This window comes from Enhydra lutris, unplaced genomic scaffold (genome assembly GCF_002288905.1).
Source record: "Enhydra lutris kenyoni isolate GAN:26980312 unplaced genomic scaffold, ASM228890v2 scaffoldscaffold10, whole genome shotgun sequence".
Classification (NCBI taxonomy): Eukaryota; Metazoa; Chordata; class Mammalia; order Carnivora; family Mustelidae; genus Enhydra; species Enhydra lutris.
Window position 1 is genome coordinate 29,001,870 of NW_019154094.1, and position 17,855 is coordinate 29,019,724.

The window sequence follows — 17,855 nt, forward strand, 5'->3', positions numbered from 1 at the left end:
CTTTGTAACAAAATGGATATCCGGGGCCCCTCTGATAAAAACAATTTTTATGAAGTCTTACGGTGGAGAAAACTTGACCCTCTCTCTCCTTCTTCCAGTTCTTCACCATAGAATTTGATCCATACGACCAAAGTGGATTTTCCACTAGCAGGTGTGAAAACCGCCCCCCCAGCTGTTCGACTAACTTAGAAAGTGGTTGGGAGGAGCCCAATCTCATTTGTAAATTAATCCTGTGCCAGTGAAAGATGATATCAGCAGAGTTACTGGCACCTAAAACCCATCACGCCCATGGCAAGGCCCTGGATTATTCTTCAAGGATAATGGGAGAGGAGAGACAGAACATAGAAAAATAGGTCAATGATAATGCGAACCCAGAAGATGAGGCAGTGCTGTGATTCATTGACATAATTAATATTTCTCTCTAATCTGCTGAACTGTGTAGACTTTTACCACTGGCATGCCTCTGGAGCGATTAACAAGGCTGACTCATTTTCACAGTGCCCAGCACTCCCCCAGTAACCTGTTGGCGGGGAGCTCAACAGAGCCCTGTTCAGCTCTGGAAAGTCAGAGAAGAGTACTAAACCCTCATGCTCGTTTAGTACTTTCCACTTCATCAAGTGTTTTGAACAACAGTCTCATCACCCCTTTAAGATAAGCAAGAAAACAGTTCTATTCCCAGTTTCAAAAGGAAGGAGGAGGTTTGGAGCTGGGTGTACCCCCTTGTGGGCTGGTCACACCTGAGCTCTAGCTCTGCAACTCACCGCCTCCCCTCATCAACCCCAAAGACTTAATTCTTTCCACTGAGCTCCAACCAGTGGCCGAGGTCCTCTCCTGCTTTTCCCCCAACATATTTGTTTTTCCCATCACCCAGGGTTCTTGGGCAAGTCATTTGGTTACAGGAGCTCCCTAGAGTGGCATGGCAGGTTGGCAAGTTAAAAAAAAAAAAAAAAAAATCAAATAAAAGGCAGCACCTTTGGACTTGTTACAGACATGGTGTAGTGTTAACTCATCTTAAACAAAGACAGGGTAATGTGATATCACAAAGCTTTAACCCTGTGTGAACAAAGAGAGCGTAGGCAAAAGAAACACAGCAGACACGGAGTCGAAAAGTAAGGCGCCCATTCGTATCATCTTTGATACTCCTGGGAGTTGTTTATGGAGCTCCTCTGCTCTGAGGATGTCCAGGAAGGATCGTGCTTGCTCATTCTTTGAGGAAGGGACTAACAGGTTTTTCCACCCATGGCAAGATTCACAGAAGTAGATCTTGTGTAGGTAACTAAGTAAGGACAGAGTTGGTAGAAGGAAGAATTTCTGTGGCTTTAAACTTTTAGACAAGTGTCGATCTGCTCAACTTGACGTTAGGAGAAGTGAAGGAGGGAAGTAACAGATCATGCATTCTCAAACTGGCTGGAGGTGAAGTGTCACCAAGAAGAAATGCATTTTCAATGGTCACAGGGATTTTGAAGCTCTCCAGGGGGCCGGAGAAAAGTCTTCAACACATTCCGACAAAGCTGTTAGGAGCGTTCAGGAATTAACATGCATGTCAAATGGCACAGTCACCCCAACTATCCTGTTAATAAAAACTGAAATTTGTATTGGAAATACAAATACTTCCAACCTATATAAACCTAATATAAAAGGGAGCATACCCTTTCTTGAAATAAAAATGCTACTGAGATTAATACAGATCAGATTTCATTTCATTTCCTCCCTAGAGCAAATTGGTTTATTTCATTTGTTCATTCATTCAGCAAATATTTATGGAGCGCTGAGGGTACGGGCACTGATGAATCAGTGGTAACCAGACACGACACAGAACCCGCTCCCTGGGAGCTTACAATCAAGCGGGAAAACTCACATTTAAAACATTAATGGAGTAATAAACACCAGATTTACTCTTTGACCCAAAATAACAAAAAAAGAGGAATAGTACATGTAACATGTTACATGTAACGTGTAACAATGGTTTTTAAGACATTGGATGTTAGGCAATGAGAGACAGTGATCCTGGGGGATGAGAAACAAACAGTGAGCTGCGTCATCATGCAGACACTGTCCAGGCTGCACGAGGAGGAACTCCAGTGGACTCCCGAGTTGAGGAGACAGAGTGGAGGACAAGGGGGAGACTGAGGCAGCCAGCAGCTGCAGGACAGAGGACCAGAGAAAAGAGAGCTGCAGAGAAGGCCAGATATCTAGAGAGAGCCCGTCTGATACTCATGAGAGTACTTACTGCAGAGAGCGTGTCATCCCTGGGAAGGCACCGTCTGAAAGCACTGGAGGGAACAGCGGTCAGCGTTCACACAGGTGCCGTTTTTCCATCACCTGAACTGGAAAATTTGTAATTTCGGGGGCATGGGAAAATCTTTCCTCAGTACCAGGCAATAGTTCATCCAGACTGAACACTTCCATACCTGCCTAACAAATTACGCAAGCAAGACGCACGAAGATCAAACTATTTCCAAGTAACTGCATCCCCAAACAAAGCTGAAGAAGATGAGACTACATGTTCAGCAAGGTGAAATTTACAATGTGTGGCACCCAGTCGAAGGTTCAAGGTGTGCAGAGATGACTCATAATGAGGATATGTATCCAGAATTGATAAAGAACTCTCAAAACTCAAAAATAAGAAAACAAGCAACCCGGTCTTTAAAAAAAAAAAATGGAAAGAGATTTGAACGGACAAAGATTTGTGGGTGACAAATAAGCATCTGAAAAGAGGCTCACCAACAGAAGTCTTAAAAAATGCAAATTAAAACCACAGTGAGATGCCCCTCACTCTTATTAAAATGGTAAAAACGGATCACATTCAGTGATGACAAGAATGTGCAGGACCTGGAAGTCTACTTTACCGGTGGAAACAAGAACTGGTGCTGCCATGTTGGGACACAGTCTGGCAGTTTCTTAAACCGTTAAATATATACCTACCATACGGCTCAGCCATTCCACCACTGGATATTTACCTAAGAGAAATGCAAGCATATGTCCGCATAAAGACTTACACACAAATGTTCATAACAGCTTTATTTGTAACAGCCCAAAGCTGGAAACAAACCAAATGTCCGTCAGTAGGTGAATGGAAAAATCTATCCAATGAAATACTTCTCAGATACGGGGAAAAAAGAAAAACCTTTTTAAAAATGCCCTCTTGAATACATGCTACACCAACAAATCTGAAAATAATTACAGTGAGTGAAATAAGCCTAATTTTTAGGAGAGTACATATTACTATAAATTCAATTTACATTAAATCCTAGGAGACGCAAACTAATGTTCGGTGTCAGAGCAAATTAGTGCTTGCTGGGGAAAGGAGGGGTGGGTGGTAGGTGGGGGTAGAGGAGAGGGGTAACAACGGGGGATGAGGACACTTGGGAATGATGGGTAAGAACAGAATCTTGGCTGCAGTGGTGATTTCATTTTGTGCATATATATGTCAACACTTACACACTGTACATTTTAAATACGTGCAGTTTATTGTATGTCAAGTATCCCTTGGGGAGGCTACCAAAAATATTAATGGGGGCGCCTGGCTGGATGTTAGAACTTGTGACTTTTGATCTCAGGGCTGTGACTTCAAGCCCCACATTGGGTATAGAGGTTAGTTAAAAATAAAATCTTGAAGAAAACCATGTTAATGGGCTCTGCATTCTAGAGATTCTGGCCCAACTGTTATTTCATCTTCAATATTAATTACACTTTGGCAAAAATACTTTAAAACTTTATTTTTAAAGTTGTACCAAGGAAACCAACAGCTATCAACATCAGCTCACCGAAAAACACTGTTGTACACACTAAGAAAAAGGACAAAGTGAAAATGAAGCATTATCATTCAGTAAAGGAAACCAAATCTCATCTAATTCTCAATGGTGGGGAAAACCGCTTGGTGTCCATCACTCGGTGTTTGCCAGTCAACTCTGCCCTGCACGGTGCTGTGGCTTCCAGCAGCCGAGTCCTCGGGTTCAGAAACTTGAACGGTCGAGTTCAGGTGCTCTCCAAGCTCCTCTATCAGCGGCCGGCACCCTCTAAGAGCCTGGGAAGAGGCAGGTGGCTTTCCAGGACTGCCGTCTGATGTGTCGGTGGCTGAGTTTCTGCACACCCCACCGGCAACAAGAAGCAGGGCGCTGCTTCCCTCCGGAGAGGGACCTCGCAAGGGATCTGCTGTCTCAGATTCACTGCCTGTGAGTTCCCCTTGTTCTGAGTCTGAACCTTCAGTCTCAGATGACGTGGTGCTGTCTGATTCCTCAGAAGCGCTGGCCTCAGGACTGGAGGAAGGGGTCTGCTGCCTGGACATGGGATGGGCTGCTTTTAATGCCATTTCCTCCTCCTGCACAAGAAGTGCTGCGGCTTCCAGCTCTTCCAGGTCTAGGCCCAGCTGGGCCTTCGTCAGGGATTCTTCCTTTAAGGCTTCTGCAAGAGCTGCTAACTTTTTGGACCTTCAAAGCCATGTGAAGAAATGTTAGGACTACTGATTAATTGGCCCAGGAACAACAAAATAAAGTTACATCCATACTTCACGTGACACTGAGATAAATCCCCAAATAGATCAAAGCTATAAATGTTAAAAAAAAAAAAAATGAAGCAAATTAAGTATTACAAGGAAATGCAGGAGATTCCCTCTATGCCCCTAGAATGAGGAAGCCCTTTCTAACTACAACTTAAAATCCAGAAGCCACGGGGCACCTCAGTCGTTTAAGTATCTACCTTTGGCTCAGGTTATGATCCCAGGGTCCTGGGATCGACACCCACATAGGGCTCCCTGTTCAGCGGGGAGCCTTTTTCTCCCTCTCCTTCTGCCACTCCCTCTGCTTGTGCTCTCTTTCTCTGTCAAATAAATAAATAAAATTTCTAAAAAAAAAAAAAAAAAAATCTGGAAGCCACAAAAGAAAAGCAAAGACTGACAAATTCAATTAAAAAACAAAATAAAACAAAACACCAAAGTTCTGTAAGACCAAAACCAACAACAACAACAACAAAACAAAACATTATCAGGTCAAAAGGCTAATATAAAATTGAGAAAAATACTGGCAACTCATGTCACAGAGCAAGGCCTAATCTCCCCAAAAGGGCTCCTAAAAATGGGCTATAACAGTTCATCAGAAAAATGGACAAAAGACATAAGCAGATAATTCCCACAAAAGGAAATATAAATGCTTGTAAAACATATGAAAAGATGTTCAACTCCAGTCAAAGAAGAGAAGTACAAACTAAAGTCACACTGAGATACAGTTTTCATTTATCACAGTGGCAACATCCAAACACTAGCCTAGCATGACTAGCCAGACTGTGAAAACGGCACCTCCCTGTACTGCTGATGAGAAATTAAACAGGTCTGACCCCTGTGAAGGAGACGTTGGCAATAACTTACAAAACTGAAAATGTACATACCCTTGACCCGGCAATACCACATCTGGAAATTAAACACATATGCTACAGGACAGAGGCCAAGGTTATTTACTCCAGCATTGCTTTTCATACCCGGAAATGGGAAACAACAAAACGCCCCCGATATGGGACTGGTTAATCAAGTTACGGACTCTCCTCTCTGAGCAAAGGAAGAGTCTATGGCTGTGTAAGGAACAAAGCTGTTCATGGGCCAACCCAGATATCCTGTTTCACAGCAACAGCAAAAGGCATGCCGTATGTATATGCTATCTTTTATGTTAAAAAGCGAGAAAGAAATATAAACACATCTATTTGCTTGTATACTTATCAATAAACCTGGAAAGCTATAGAAAACACTAGCTTACGTGGGGGGAAGGGGCAGGGACTAGAAAGGTCGAGGATGGTGATGGCGAAAGGGAGGCTTTTCACTGCATATTATTTTTAAACTTCTGTGAACATTAATTCCTATTCAAAAGTTTTAAATATATTAAAAATAAAATGCAGTACTAGAGAGAGCAGCATGAAGTACTTTTTATTTTTATCAGAACACTGTTTCGTGTTATATCAGAGGGTATTTTTCTAAATTTGTAATGTTACCTTATACTAAATATAAACTTTTTAACTTGGATGAATTAATTTTTTTCCTTTTGTTATGAAAGAAGCAACGAAAAGCATACTCCAAGTGTCCAAAAACCCTGTCTTCACTCTCCCAGAGAGGAAAATCGGAAGTGACGATGGAGATGGGTGGCAGTGAGTGAAAGTGGTCAGCACACTGACATGGCTTCTACGCGTCTCTACGTTCGAAGGAGAAATGAGCATACAGGAACATTTAGCAGCTTTGAGACACAATGGAGGAGGGTGAGTTTACAAGGCAAGTTCACTCCTGAAAGAGCTGTCCATCCCGGAACATTGAGAAAATGGAGCTTCATTTCACTGGAGCTGAAGTGACTGGTGAGGTGATGGAAAGGAGTGAAAAAAGGTGGTATTTTTCACCTAAGTGCCTTGACGTACTGAGACCCTTTGGTCTCAGAATATGTGCCGTGATAATGAAACTTGGTGCAAGGAAGCTCCGTCCCCACTGCTGGCCCTCTGCGAGCGCAGGCAGCATCCACGGACAGGTGCAAGGCGCCGCGAGTGGGGGGCATGGCCACAGGCAACAGCGATCATGGAGGGCAACTTCCTCGTGTGCAAGGAAACCCCCAAGTGTCAGGGCTGGAATCCCCAAAGCTTAGGAAAAGGAAGGTGGCTAGGGTAAAGAGAAAAACTAGGATAAGATCAGCTGACGTCAGCTTATGATTCACCAGAGGGTTATAAACTCTGGATGCTCTCACCAGAGTTTCGAGGAGCACAGTTATGGAGTAAGATGGTTACAATGTAATTTACATCCACATCCAAGGCGGGTGTCAATGGTGTTCACCCACCACCTGTTTTGAAACCCTGATGACCACTGGAAAAGAATTTGGTCCAAGGTAGTGGACTAGTCTGAGACCTCTCTGCCCTATGGCCCTGTCAGCCCAGGAGCTAGTTCACTGCCATCTTTTTCACTGAAGCAGGTCTTCTCAGGGTGGCAACCTGCAGCTTTAAGAGAGAAAAAGCAAGGAATCTGGGAAAGAAGACCATGCCTCTCACTAAATCATATTAGAAATAAAATTTTAAAATAAAAGCTCTTACTTCAGTGACCATACATCTCACATTCCTACAAGCCACGACAAATACTCCCAACAATATACAAAGATGATGATCCAAAAACACTTGCTCCAAATGACAACCTCTCGGGTCAGTTTCATCTCTGTCCACATTACAGATGACATAAGAGAAGGTTGGAGGAGTAAGAGACCTGCTGAAGTTCACCCAGCTAATGAGGCACAGTCAAGATCGGAAACCCGTGCCTTAGAGCCCCAGGGCGCTCCCTCCTCTGCCACAGGGCCTCCCACGAATAGCCAGGCTCTGAAGTTTCCAGACCCAAGACCACATTCTTCACTTCTCCCCAGCTGGAGCTCTATTCAACATCTTCCAAATGAGCAAGTTCTGACAGGTACAGGCACAGAAGTCTGCAAACATTGATGGTTTAGCTTAGCAAGCTTCAATGAAGTACACATCTGAGCCTGAATGACAGAGGCTTAGAACTGGAAGAAAACATCTGGATAATTTTTGCGGAAACAGTGAAGAGAGTAGAGGTGTCAACTCTCAAGATGAAACTATCTGGATCTTTGCTATTGTCTATTCTACTGTATCTGTCGTGTGTAACAGAACAAATTTGGAATTTCAAAGCCTCTCACCTGTAATCCTGGCTCTTTTCAGACCCAGCCTAACCCACGAATGTGAGACTAAAAAGGATCCACTCTGACAGGCAGGAAAGAGGCTCAAATGAGCCATGTGATCCTAACAGGACCCGTGCCTATTACTGGGTAATGTGAATTTTTATCCTGCAGTTTGTTTCTCATTTTAAGTGCTGTATCACATTTAAAGTGACCAGTTTATATAAAATTGTAAAAAAAAAAAAAAAAAAAGGGAGCACCTCGACGGTATAGTCCATTAAGCATACAACTCTTGGTTTCAGCTCAGGTCATAATCTCAGGGTCATGCGATTGAGCCCCAGGTTAGGCTCCATGGTCAGCACAGAGTCTGCTCGAGATACTTTCTCTTCCTCTGTTCCTCCAACTCATGCTCTCTTTCTCTCTTTCTGAAATAAATAAATCTTTTTTTAAAAAAATAAAGTATGTAAAAAATGAATTCTGTGTTCATTTATGATTCTTCACCCAGACTCATCTCTATTTATTAATCCCACTTTTATTACTACCTCAAGCTGGCTAGTTTCCTAAATTAATATTAAAGTTGTGACAGAAACCTTAAGTTTATGGAAGAGCATTCTGAATTCACCACCTAAAGAATGCTAGAATAATAAGGAATTAAAAATTTCAAAACATCACTGATGTAGAATGTGACCAAACAGCTCAAGGAATGAAAGTTGGGTTTGTTTCTATTCAATTATTTTGAATAGAATTATTGTAGCAATCATTGTTTGCAATTAAAAAAAAAAAAACACTATTCATTTGGAGAAAAAAAAAATCAAGCCATGAAAGAGGAGACTTTTTGTTCTTTCAACCACTGGTACAATTAGAGTTGGTTGTAAGTCTGCCACTCCTTGTAAATTCTAGAACCTAACTCCACAACGTCCCTTTCCATTTCAGAAAGCACCGCAATAACGTAGTTAGTGGTTTTTCCACTGTCACACGCAAAACAGACCAGCTAGTTTATGTCAAAAAGCTCTGTCAATCGAGTGACACTATTAGTTAACCAGAATGCTTACAAAGACCAGGTATATTCAGATACAAAGTCATGAATACCCTGAGTTACTATTGTATTTACAGTATATATTTTATATCTAAGTGAAGAGCACCTACTGGTTAAGAATGTATTCAACCAGGAGTGAAGAGATTCATCTTTTAAGAGACATGATGATTGGATCACAGTGATGTCATATTTTAAATACTCAAAACGGGTTTTCCTTAGAAAGCTTTTGGAAATGCAACGCTACCATGTAACTTGTAAAAAAAACTTTCATTCTGTTTGTATATGTGAAATAGTACCTTACTTGGAGGATTTTTTTTTTTTTAATCAAAAATGGCTCTCTGACAAGTTCCAGTGAATACAAGTACCACGACAGAGTAACAGTCACAGCGGGAAGTACATGCCTTTACCATGGCTAAGCTAACAGAGAATCCCCTCAATTATTTCATATCTTGGTGATTGTGTTAAAGGGTAGGGGACTGCATGGCCTTATGAAAGAACCAAAACAAAGTGCAAAAGGAGCCCTAAAATGTAGGAAAACCTGGGTATAAATAGAAAGCATACATCCTGTTTCTTGTTGTAGAATTTTGTCTCCAACTATCAATCAACTTTTCACCACTTCCTGCAATAGCAGATCTACTATAAATCTCGGAGTAACTGACTAGGTTTCATTTCCTCTGCCAAAACCCACTAACCTGCCAGGCATGACATACTGACACTAGAGCCAGCAACTGATAATGTAAGACAGGGCGCCAGTGAGGCAATTCAACAAACATTTCATACCGGATGATGGAATACACTGACTTGGCCTTTGAATTTCAAAGGACACACACACACACAAACACACACATACACATACACACACACACACCAGGTTCTGTCTGAGGACAAACAGTACCACAACTTTCTTTTTAAAAGGTATTGATAAGGGGCACCTGGGTGGCTCAGTGGGTTAAAGCCTCTGCTTTAGGGTCCTGGGATCGAGCCCTGCATCGGGCTCTTTGCTCAGCGAGGAGCCTGCTTCCCCCTCTCTCTCTGCCTGCCTCTCTGCCTGCTTGTGATCTCTGTCAAAAAAAAAAAAAAAAAAAAGTATTGATGATAATGGCATATAATCATAATCCCAGTCTATTGAAGAGAACCAGTTCCGAACTTCAGAAATCCTCTGTACAAAACACACTTATGGAGCCCGATGTAAAAGATAATGCATTAGTTTTAAGTAGAAGTTGCTAGTGACAGTCTTCTCTTGAAAGCTACCATGAAACACAAGTACGACTGATGTACAAGTGAAGAGAGAAGTGTGTGCTGTTACACTATACTAGTGAAAACTGGCCCCAGCTCGGTTATTAACAGAAAAAATCCATTTCTTTAAACAAGAAGCTACGTATTGAATACCAAAAATACTGCAAGTTATTTAAGCCATATTGAATTTGGGGCAGTGAAATCACTTTCTACCTATTTCCTACCTGACGTAATACCTTCCTGGGCCGGACTATGAAGATTAACATGTAGTCCACGAAATAGCGGAATAATTTTCTGAAAACGCCCTGTATTAGTTTCCTAGGGCTTAATAAACTACCACAAACTGGGGCTTAAAACAACAGAAATTTCTTTTCTTACAGTTCTAGAAGCTAGAAGTCCCTTCTAAGGCTCTGAGGGAGAACCTGTCCCACACCTCTGGCTTCTCATGTTGCTGGCAACCCTGGGTGTTCCTTGGCTTGTAGACCCATCACTCCACATTCTGCCTCTGTCATCACAAGGCACTCTTTCGGCTGTGTCTGTTTCTTTACATGCTATCTTCCCTCTGGAAGTATCTCTGTGTCTGTTCTCTCCCTAAAAGGATACCAGTCATACTGGATTAAGGGGCCACCATACTCCAGCATGACCTCATTTTACTATCACTTAAAATCTGCAATAACCCTATTTCCACATGAGGTCATATATTCGGGATCTGGGAATTTTGAGGGGATACTCTCCAACATACTACACCCCTTATGGCTGACACAAAGAAAAGAGAGATGCTCACTAATGGAAGATAAATTAAGACCAAAAAAGGTCACTTAAGGTAGATCAACATAAAAGGCCAAAATTTAATAGTAAATAGTAACCAAAAAAAGGTTAAGATTTCACCTTCAAAAAAAAAAAAAAAATTACAATCTATACCAACAAATTCATAAAATACTTAATGATTTAATATGTAGGTTATGTAGAATATGTGCCATTTCCCCCAATGAACAAAGAGTGAACCAAATATTGTGTTTTTAACAATTTTGTTCTAACAAAATTCCAGTGTAGTGCTATATGACATTCATCACTTTAGGTCAGCCTTTTAGAGCAAATCAGAGAACAAATAATCACCAAGGCATCAACAGTTTTCTCAAGGGTCTTCCAATCATGTGATACTCAAATTATTCCTATGGCATTTAAAGACTTCCCACTAATGTCCCTATTACTGTAGAGTTTCTTTCTTCAACTATTAACTAATCCCACGCTTCCAAGCCTCAGTGTCAGTGGTTGTGTGCTCCCGTCAAGTACAACTCCTATATCACTCTCACTGCCCTTGTGAAGTCCCTGCTCTTCTGCCCAATCTGCAATTTATTTGCACTGTACAGTATCAGCGATCAACAAGAAGCCGAACAACAAAAACACTGGCTGGATGGGTGGATAGGATGCTAGGAAGGAAATAATATGCTAGAATGGGGACTAAATTGAGTGGTTTGATCATTAGTGAATATTTCTGCGTTTTGACTATCATCACTTCTCTTTGTAACTGTTAAGTACAGAAATGTGAATGAATATTCAGAAATAAGGGGCCCCCCGGCATGACACACATATGTAGCTGCACTAGATACACAAACGTGCACACACTTTAGAGCAAAGTAAATGACTCCATATAAAAAAATTGCTATGGGGGGCGCCTGGGTGGCTCAGTGGTTTAGGCCGCTGCCTTCAGCTCAGGTCATGATCTCAGGGTCCTGGGATCGAGTCCCACGTCGGGCTCTCTGCTCAGCAGGGAGCCTGCTTCCCTCCCTCTCTCTGCCTGCCTCTCTGTCTACTTGTGATCTCTCTCTGTCAAATAAATAAATAAAATCTTTAAAAAAAAAAAATTTGCTATGGTAATCCCACATACGTTAGAGCGTGCCTCAGGAAGGTGAATGAAGGCTCACCCAAATCCAGAGAGGTGACTATTTACTTCTTCACTGATACCCATCTAAGAAGTGCAAGGGTGAAGGTGATAAACAGATTAAGAAAGGTACAATGTTCATAAAGAACTGTCTGAGGGGTGCCTGGGTGGCTCAGTGGGTTAAGCCTCTGCCTTCAGCTCATGATCTCAGGGTCCTGGGATGGAGCCCCTCGTCGCATCGGGCTCTCTGCTCAGCGGGGAGCCTGCTTCCCCACCCCCACGCCCCCCTCCCGCCTGCCTCTCTGCCTACTTGTGATCTCTTTCAAATAAATAAATAAAATCTTTGGAGGGGGGAGGGAAGAACTGTTTGAAAGAAATTGACTCAATCTCTCCCTGAAATAGTTTTGCATTTATGGCAGACCGAATCAGATTAGCAGAGATGGAAATGTGAGTCCCATCAACTTGCCACCTTTCCCTCTACTCCCCCTGCCTCCCAGCAGAACTGTTTTTGCTGAAATGCTTCACTGCAATCCTCCAAACTGATGTTCAGAGTTGATTTCAAAACTGGCCCGACAAAACTCTGGGCAGTGTGAAACTCGAAGGCCTCCCTCTCCATACTGGCTATTAGGAAAGTAAAATCTGTGACCTGCCTGGCATGATGTAATGTATCCAAAGCTCTGTCTTGCCTCCCTTTTCATTTTGTTGCTTTTTTCCTTCTTTGACCACACCTTTAATTAACACCATGTTGTTTTATACACACACAAACACACACACGCGTACGCGCGCTTTAAATAATTTCTGGTACAAGGCAAAGAATAAATATGCAATTTGAATGAAACCAAATAGCTGGTTAAGTAAAAAATACACAAAAATGAAAACAAAACAAAGAACAACAACAAAAAAACCCCACTTCTGTTGGACAGAAAAGAGTATGGGGAAGTGAGGATTATGGGTCCAAGGCTGAGGATTCCGTGAAGCACGACATTTTGGGTATGTCAGATTTGAACAATTCTGACAGTATTTCTACATTTCATCTATGTGAAAAGGGCAGACAGTGTTGTTTAGTAACAGAGGTGCAGTATTTTGACCTCTTAGCTGTTCAGAGGAAATGGCTGTTCAGATTCCATTAAACTAAGTAGAGGTCAGTCAACAAGATGGAAAAGGAGTTACTATGAAGGTGGTGGAACAAAGGTATTATGGGTGGAAATGTGTCCCCCACAAAGATATGTTCAAGTCCTAACCCCCAGAACCTGTCAATATGACCTTAGTTGGAAATAGGATCTTTGCAGATATAATCAAATCAAGATGAGGTTATCCTGGGTTTGGGCAGGTCCGCAATCCAATGACTCCAGGGGGACTGGTGTCCTTACCATAGTACTGAATGAAGAGACAGACAGAGAAGGCCACGTGATAATGGTGGCAGAGACTGGAGTGATGTATCTACAGGCCATGGCATGTCAAAGATTGCTCACTATCACCAGAAGCTAGGAAAGAGGCAATGAACAGACAGTCCCCTGAAACCTCCAGTAGGAACCAACCCTGTGGAGGACTTCTGGCCTCCAGAACTTTGACAGAACAGCTTTCTGTTGTTTTAAGCCATCTGGTTTGTGGTAATTTGTTACAGTGGTCCTAGGACACTCATAGAGAGGGGTATGTTGGGATCAAGATCTTTAGAGCTGAACAGAAATCAGAAAGCATCACATACAACCTCTTGGTTTTACAGATGAAAAAATGACACCGCCAAAAATACCAACGGCAGCAAGGCACAGAAAAGTTCCCTTCACCAGTAAGATGCAGAGAATGGGATGAGTCTGTTTCTAATTCCCCTCTGAATCCAAACACCATGGTTTTACATTTCTCTGTTATGATCATGATGCTTCCCTGTGTAAAAACCTGCAGTGGCTTCCCAAAACAGAATAAAATCCAAACTCCCCAGTAAGGACAAAGCCCCAGAGTTCTGGCCCCTGGGTCCTGCCCACCTCTCAGTGAGGTCACCCCGCCATTAGTGTCCCAGTCACTGTGTTCCACTCGCTGCCCTCTTTCCATCCCGAGGACATGTTAATGCATTCGTGCCTCAAGGCCCTTGCACTTGTTGTACCCTTCTTCTGGAACACTCCTCCCTTAGGTCTTCCCATGAGGGGGTCTTATTTAGTACTCAGCTAAAATCCCACCTCAGTCTTAGAAAAGCTGTCTGTGTAAAGCAGCACTTCAGAAGCAATTTCACATCATGAGACACACAGACAATGCCATTTGCCTGGCGTGACACAGGGTCTGCATCCCCGCCAGCCTGAGGGCTGAGAGGCCAGTACCTTCATTCCCCTGACACCCATTCACGATGCCATGGAACACCAACTAGTATGCTCTGCCCTTTGCCCTCCAACTACTTATACTCAGACCTACTATTGAACTTGGTGAAACAGGACAAGTTTTAAGGTCTACAGAAGTGGAGGTTTTGACAGAGTTTTTCAAACATGTCCTTTTTGTCTCCACTTCCCCATCTTGAAAGCAGAATGAAATGACTGCTTCCAAATTTCCTGGCATGCTCTGAGAAGGAAAGGCCGGGTTAAGTGATTTAATGTGTTTATTTCTTTGTGTGCTTGTTCTAAATGCTAAAATTTTCCTTGGTTACAAAATATAAAGTTAGTGCGCTCTGCCGCTTTGACAATACTGAGACAGGAAAATAACTTAAGTGCTGGTACGTTGACCACATCCACAGGCTGAAGCATGCAGCTCTCCAAATTTTGACAGGAGTCAGAAACTTTGAAAATTCAAAATATTTATCCACACACTGGTATGATACACGATGGAATGTCTTCTTAAATACACATCGCCATGGCATGAAGCAGTTAATCCTGAACCGTTCTGTGGTTTCTTAGTGACAAGCCTGTTCTATAAAATGAATGACAGTGGTACACTGCCTGCTCCCTGGTTTGGCTCTTCCGGAATTATTAATTGTCTGACATATCACATCAGCGCTGCCTCTTCCCACTTGCTGGGAACCATGGTTAATAGGCTCTCTGAAGGAAGTCTGGAACCTTTGATTTCCTGGGGAGAAAACAGGAACAACAGGACGGGACACAGCTCTGGGACAGACCACTCCTCCCAAGGATCAGGCACAGCGCTAAGTGGCCACCTCTGGGGCAGGCCTGCAGTACCCTCCTCCACTCTTCCACAAAACCACTCCATGCTGTGCACATCAGGACAGCTCACTGATAGGAGTAAGAGCAGTGAATGAACCTGTCACCCCTCTGCAGGGAAGACAGAGCTGAAGCACTGAGCTCCTTCCTAAATGCAGACCCACTAGGTTTGCTCCTTGTTGGACCGGAAAGCTGTGCCTTGCAGGGAAGGAGTCCCTCTGGCATGTCAAAGGCAGAGGAAAGTGCTCAGAAATACGCCACCTAGAGTTTACTCAATGCCCAACCTCCCCAATGCCCCTGCTTCACACTCCTGACACAACTACAGGACTACACAACTAGCTGCGCACCTTCTTAGACTTGATGTCCTCAGAACAATCTGCTGGATTTTTTTTAAAGTTGCCCCAAAGAGACCTTTAAGATTAATGCTGAGTCAGAACACTCACAAAAATTACGCTGAAAGAGGGGCACCTGGATGGCGCAGTTGGTTAAGCCTGACTGTTGGTTTTAGCTCAGGTCTCACTGTCCTGTGATTGAGCCCTGAGTCAGGCTCCACAGTCAGTGCAGAGTCTGCTTAAGACTTTCTCCCTGTCCGTCTGACCCTCCCCTCCACTCTTTCCTCACTCCCTCTCTCTAAACTAAATAAATCTCAAAAACAAAAACGCTTCATGAAAGAATGAAGCCACACACAAAAGAGTATACACTGTATCATTTCACCCTACCCAGTTTCTGTAACAGGCAAAATCAACAGATGGTGACAGAAGTCAGGATGGTGGTTACAGGGCAGGGGTCAGAGAATGACAGTGCACTAAGGGGCATCGAGGGCCCCTCAAGCACGATTCTTGATTTGGGTGCTAGTTACACGGGTATTTTACCACAGCTGAGCTCATTCTTTATCTACTTATAATCTGTGTGTACCTGAACAAAAATTAGCTTAAAACAACAGCAACAACAACAAATATGCGTCCTGGTAAAAAAAGTCACAGGCTTCTGACATTTGCTCTGGAAAAGCGGACGGAGCCTCCACGAGAAGGAGTGTGTCCTGATGGGGGGGTCAGATCACGGGGCCAGATGCTGTTTCCTCTGGGCAAACTGGCAGGCCTCTAATGCAACACTCCTCATTGCAAACGTCTTTTTAAAAGGCACGGCACGTTCTACCAAATACAAAGAGAATCTCAAAATATGCCTAGAGAAAGATCCATTAGTCATCTCTTTCAATGCACGAACTACACACGGAAAGTTGTTCTCTGCAGAGGTACGTAGCTCATTGCTATGGGGGTTATTCCCCAGGTAGCGGTGAAAGCCAGTCCGTGGGGCATTTCAAGTCATATTTTTAAAGGCATTTCCCCCATCCCATATCCCCGGACATTTGATCTACAGACCAATCCTGGTACTTTCTGAAAGAAAAAGTAATAATTTCTACTAATTTTCCTTCTAGTTCTGCTTCCAAGCCCCTAAAACTGCTTCACACCTATCAGAAATGAACCTGAAGATGAACCCCCAAAAGTCTTTATACCAGCTGGATGAATATTTTATTCCAAGTAAGCAATTTTATTTGAGTAGTGTAGAATAAAGCTTATTTTCTTAAAATAGATAGTTTCTTTAAAAAAAAATGAGCATAAAAGGCTTAGAAGACTTCATTCTGTACCTGCATTTACGCAGTAACAAGAGAAAACTTCCCACCTGGGGTGACGGGAAACAACAAGACTAAGTCTTCAGATCCTTCGTTTATTCTTACTATGATCAGGAAACTGAACAGGTGTTTTGGCTGACCTCAGTTGCTTGCGGATCTGCCTCAATGCTGACTTTTTTTTTTTTTTTTTTTTTTTTGGCCAGGAGAGTAAGTTTACCAACACATTTCTCCATGAAATAATAGAACTGGACATCATGGTCGGATTTTTCTAATCATTTCTTAAAGTCAAGGGATTTCTTTTTCTAATCAACTCCGCCCATGTGTAGATTACATGCACCTGTAGATTAACACTCCAAGTAAATATTTCTTGTATTGATGATAAGGTCGTAAGAGGAATCAACTCCTCGGCTTTAGTTCTGTAAGCTTCCTCTTGACAAAAGAACTACTGAGCACTAACCCTGGGGCTTGGCGTTACCAAGTGCTGTCCCCTCAGGAGTTATGCCATCAGATTGTGGCACTTCATTCTCCCTTCATCAGCCAGAGACTAACCATTTCTGCCTCTGGCTAATTTGCTTCTAAATAAATGATCAATTTCCTCAAATAAAACTTCTACAGAAAAATCCCTAAATTCCACCACAGGTCAACAATGCTTTATCTAAAACCTCTGGACCTATATGAGTTTTAAAATTTCTGTTTGTTTTCCAATTCCGAAAAGTAATTCTGGATCTCTACTACTATGCCATATATGACCTAACACTCCCTGCCAACCTGTAATCAAATACACTAATATTTTTCTGTCGCAAAACATATGGTTAGTCTCTCCAAGAGGACTAAATAAAGATAATAGTCTCACAGCAGGTAAGTTCAGGTCAGTCAGGTTTTGCTGTCAATTGCCCCCAAAATACGTGTACTTTCAGAACTTTCTGGGTTTCAGAATTGTGCACAAGGGGTTGAGGACCAGAACTAGAAGCAAGGAGATGGGGCTGCAGTTCTTCAGCTCAACTGCCCGGGTTCAAGGTCAGTCTTTGAAAGATATTTATTGAGTACCTGCTATATGCCAGGTTTGGTGCATAGAATGGGGAATACAAAATGCAGCGTCTGATCTGAAGATCAGATCATCTCAGTCTGTGGAAGGCAAGAAACAAACCATCACATCATGGTGAAGTAAGGAGAATGATTGGCGCAGGATGCCCTGGGAATGTCCAGCTCAGAGGCTTTGAGAGGTTTTGTTTTTGTTTTGTTTTTTTAAAGATTTTATTTATTTATTTGACAGAAATCACAAGTAGGCAGAGAGGCA

The 17,855-nt window shown here is 42.6% G+C and overlaps 1 protein-coding gene across 1 annotated transcript in view; it reads right to left on the bottom strand.

Moving 5' to 3' along the window:
- Positions 1 to 3,010: 3,010 nt before the first annotated feature.
- The window catches only part of LOC111144086 (SHQ1, H/ACA ribonucleoprotein assembly factor), a 101,847-nt gene continuing 87,002 nt past the window's right edge, over positions 3,011 to 17,855 (bottom strand). Inside the window, exons 11-12 of the mRNA XM_022498196.1 lie at positions 3,582 to 4,430; positions 3,011 to 3,293 (exon numbers count right to left, since the gene is read on the bottom strand). Of these exons, the coding sequence (XP_022353904.1) occupies positions 3,851 to 4,430 (580 nt within the window). The 3' untranslated portion in view covers positions 3,011 to 3,293; positions 3,582 to 3,850. The remainder of the gene's footprint in view (positions 3,294 to 3,581; positions 4,431 to 17,855) is intronic.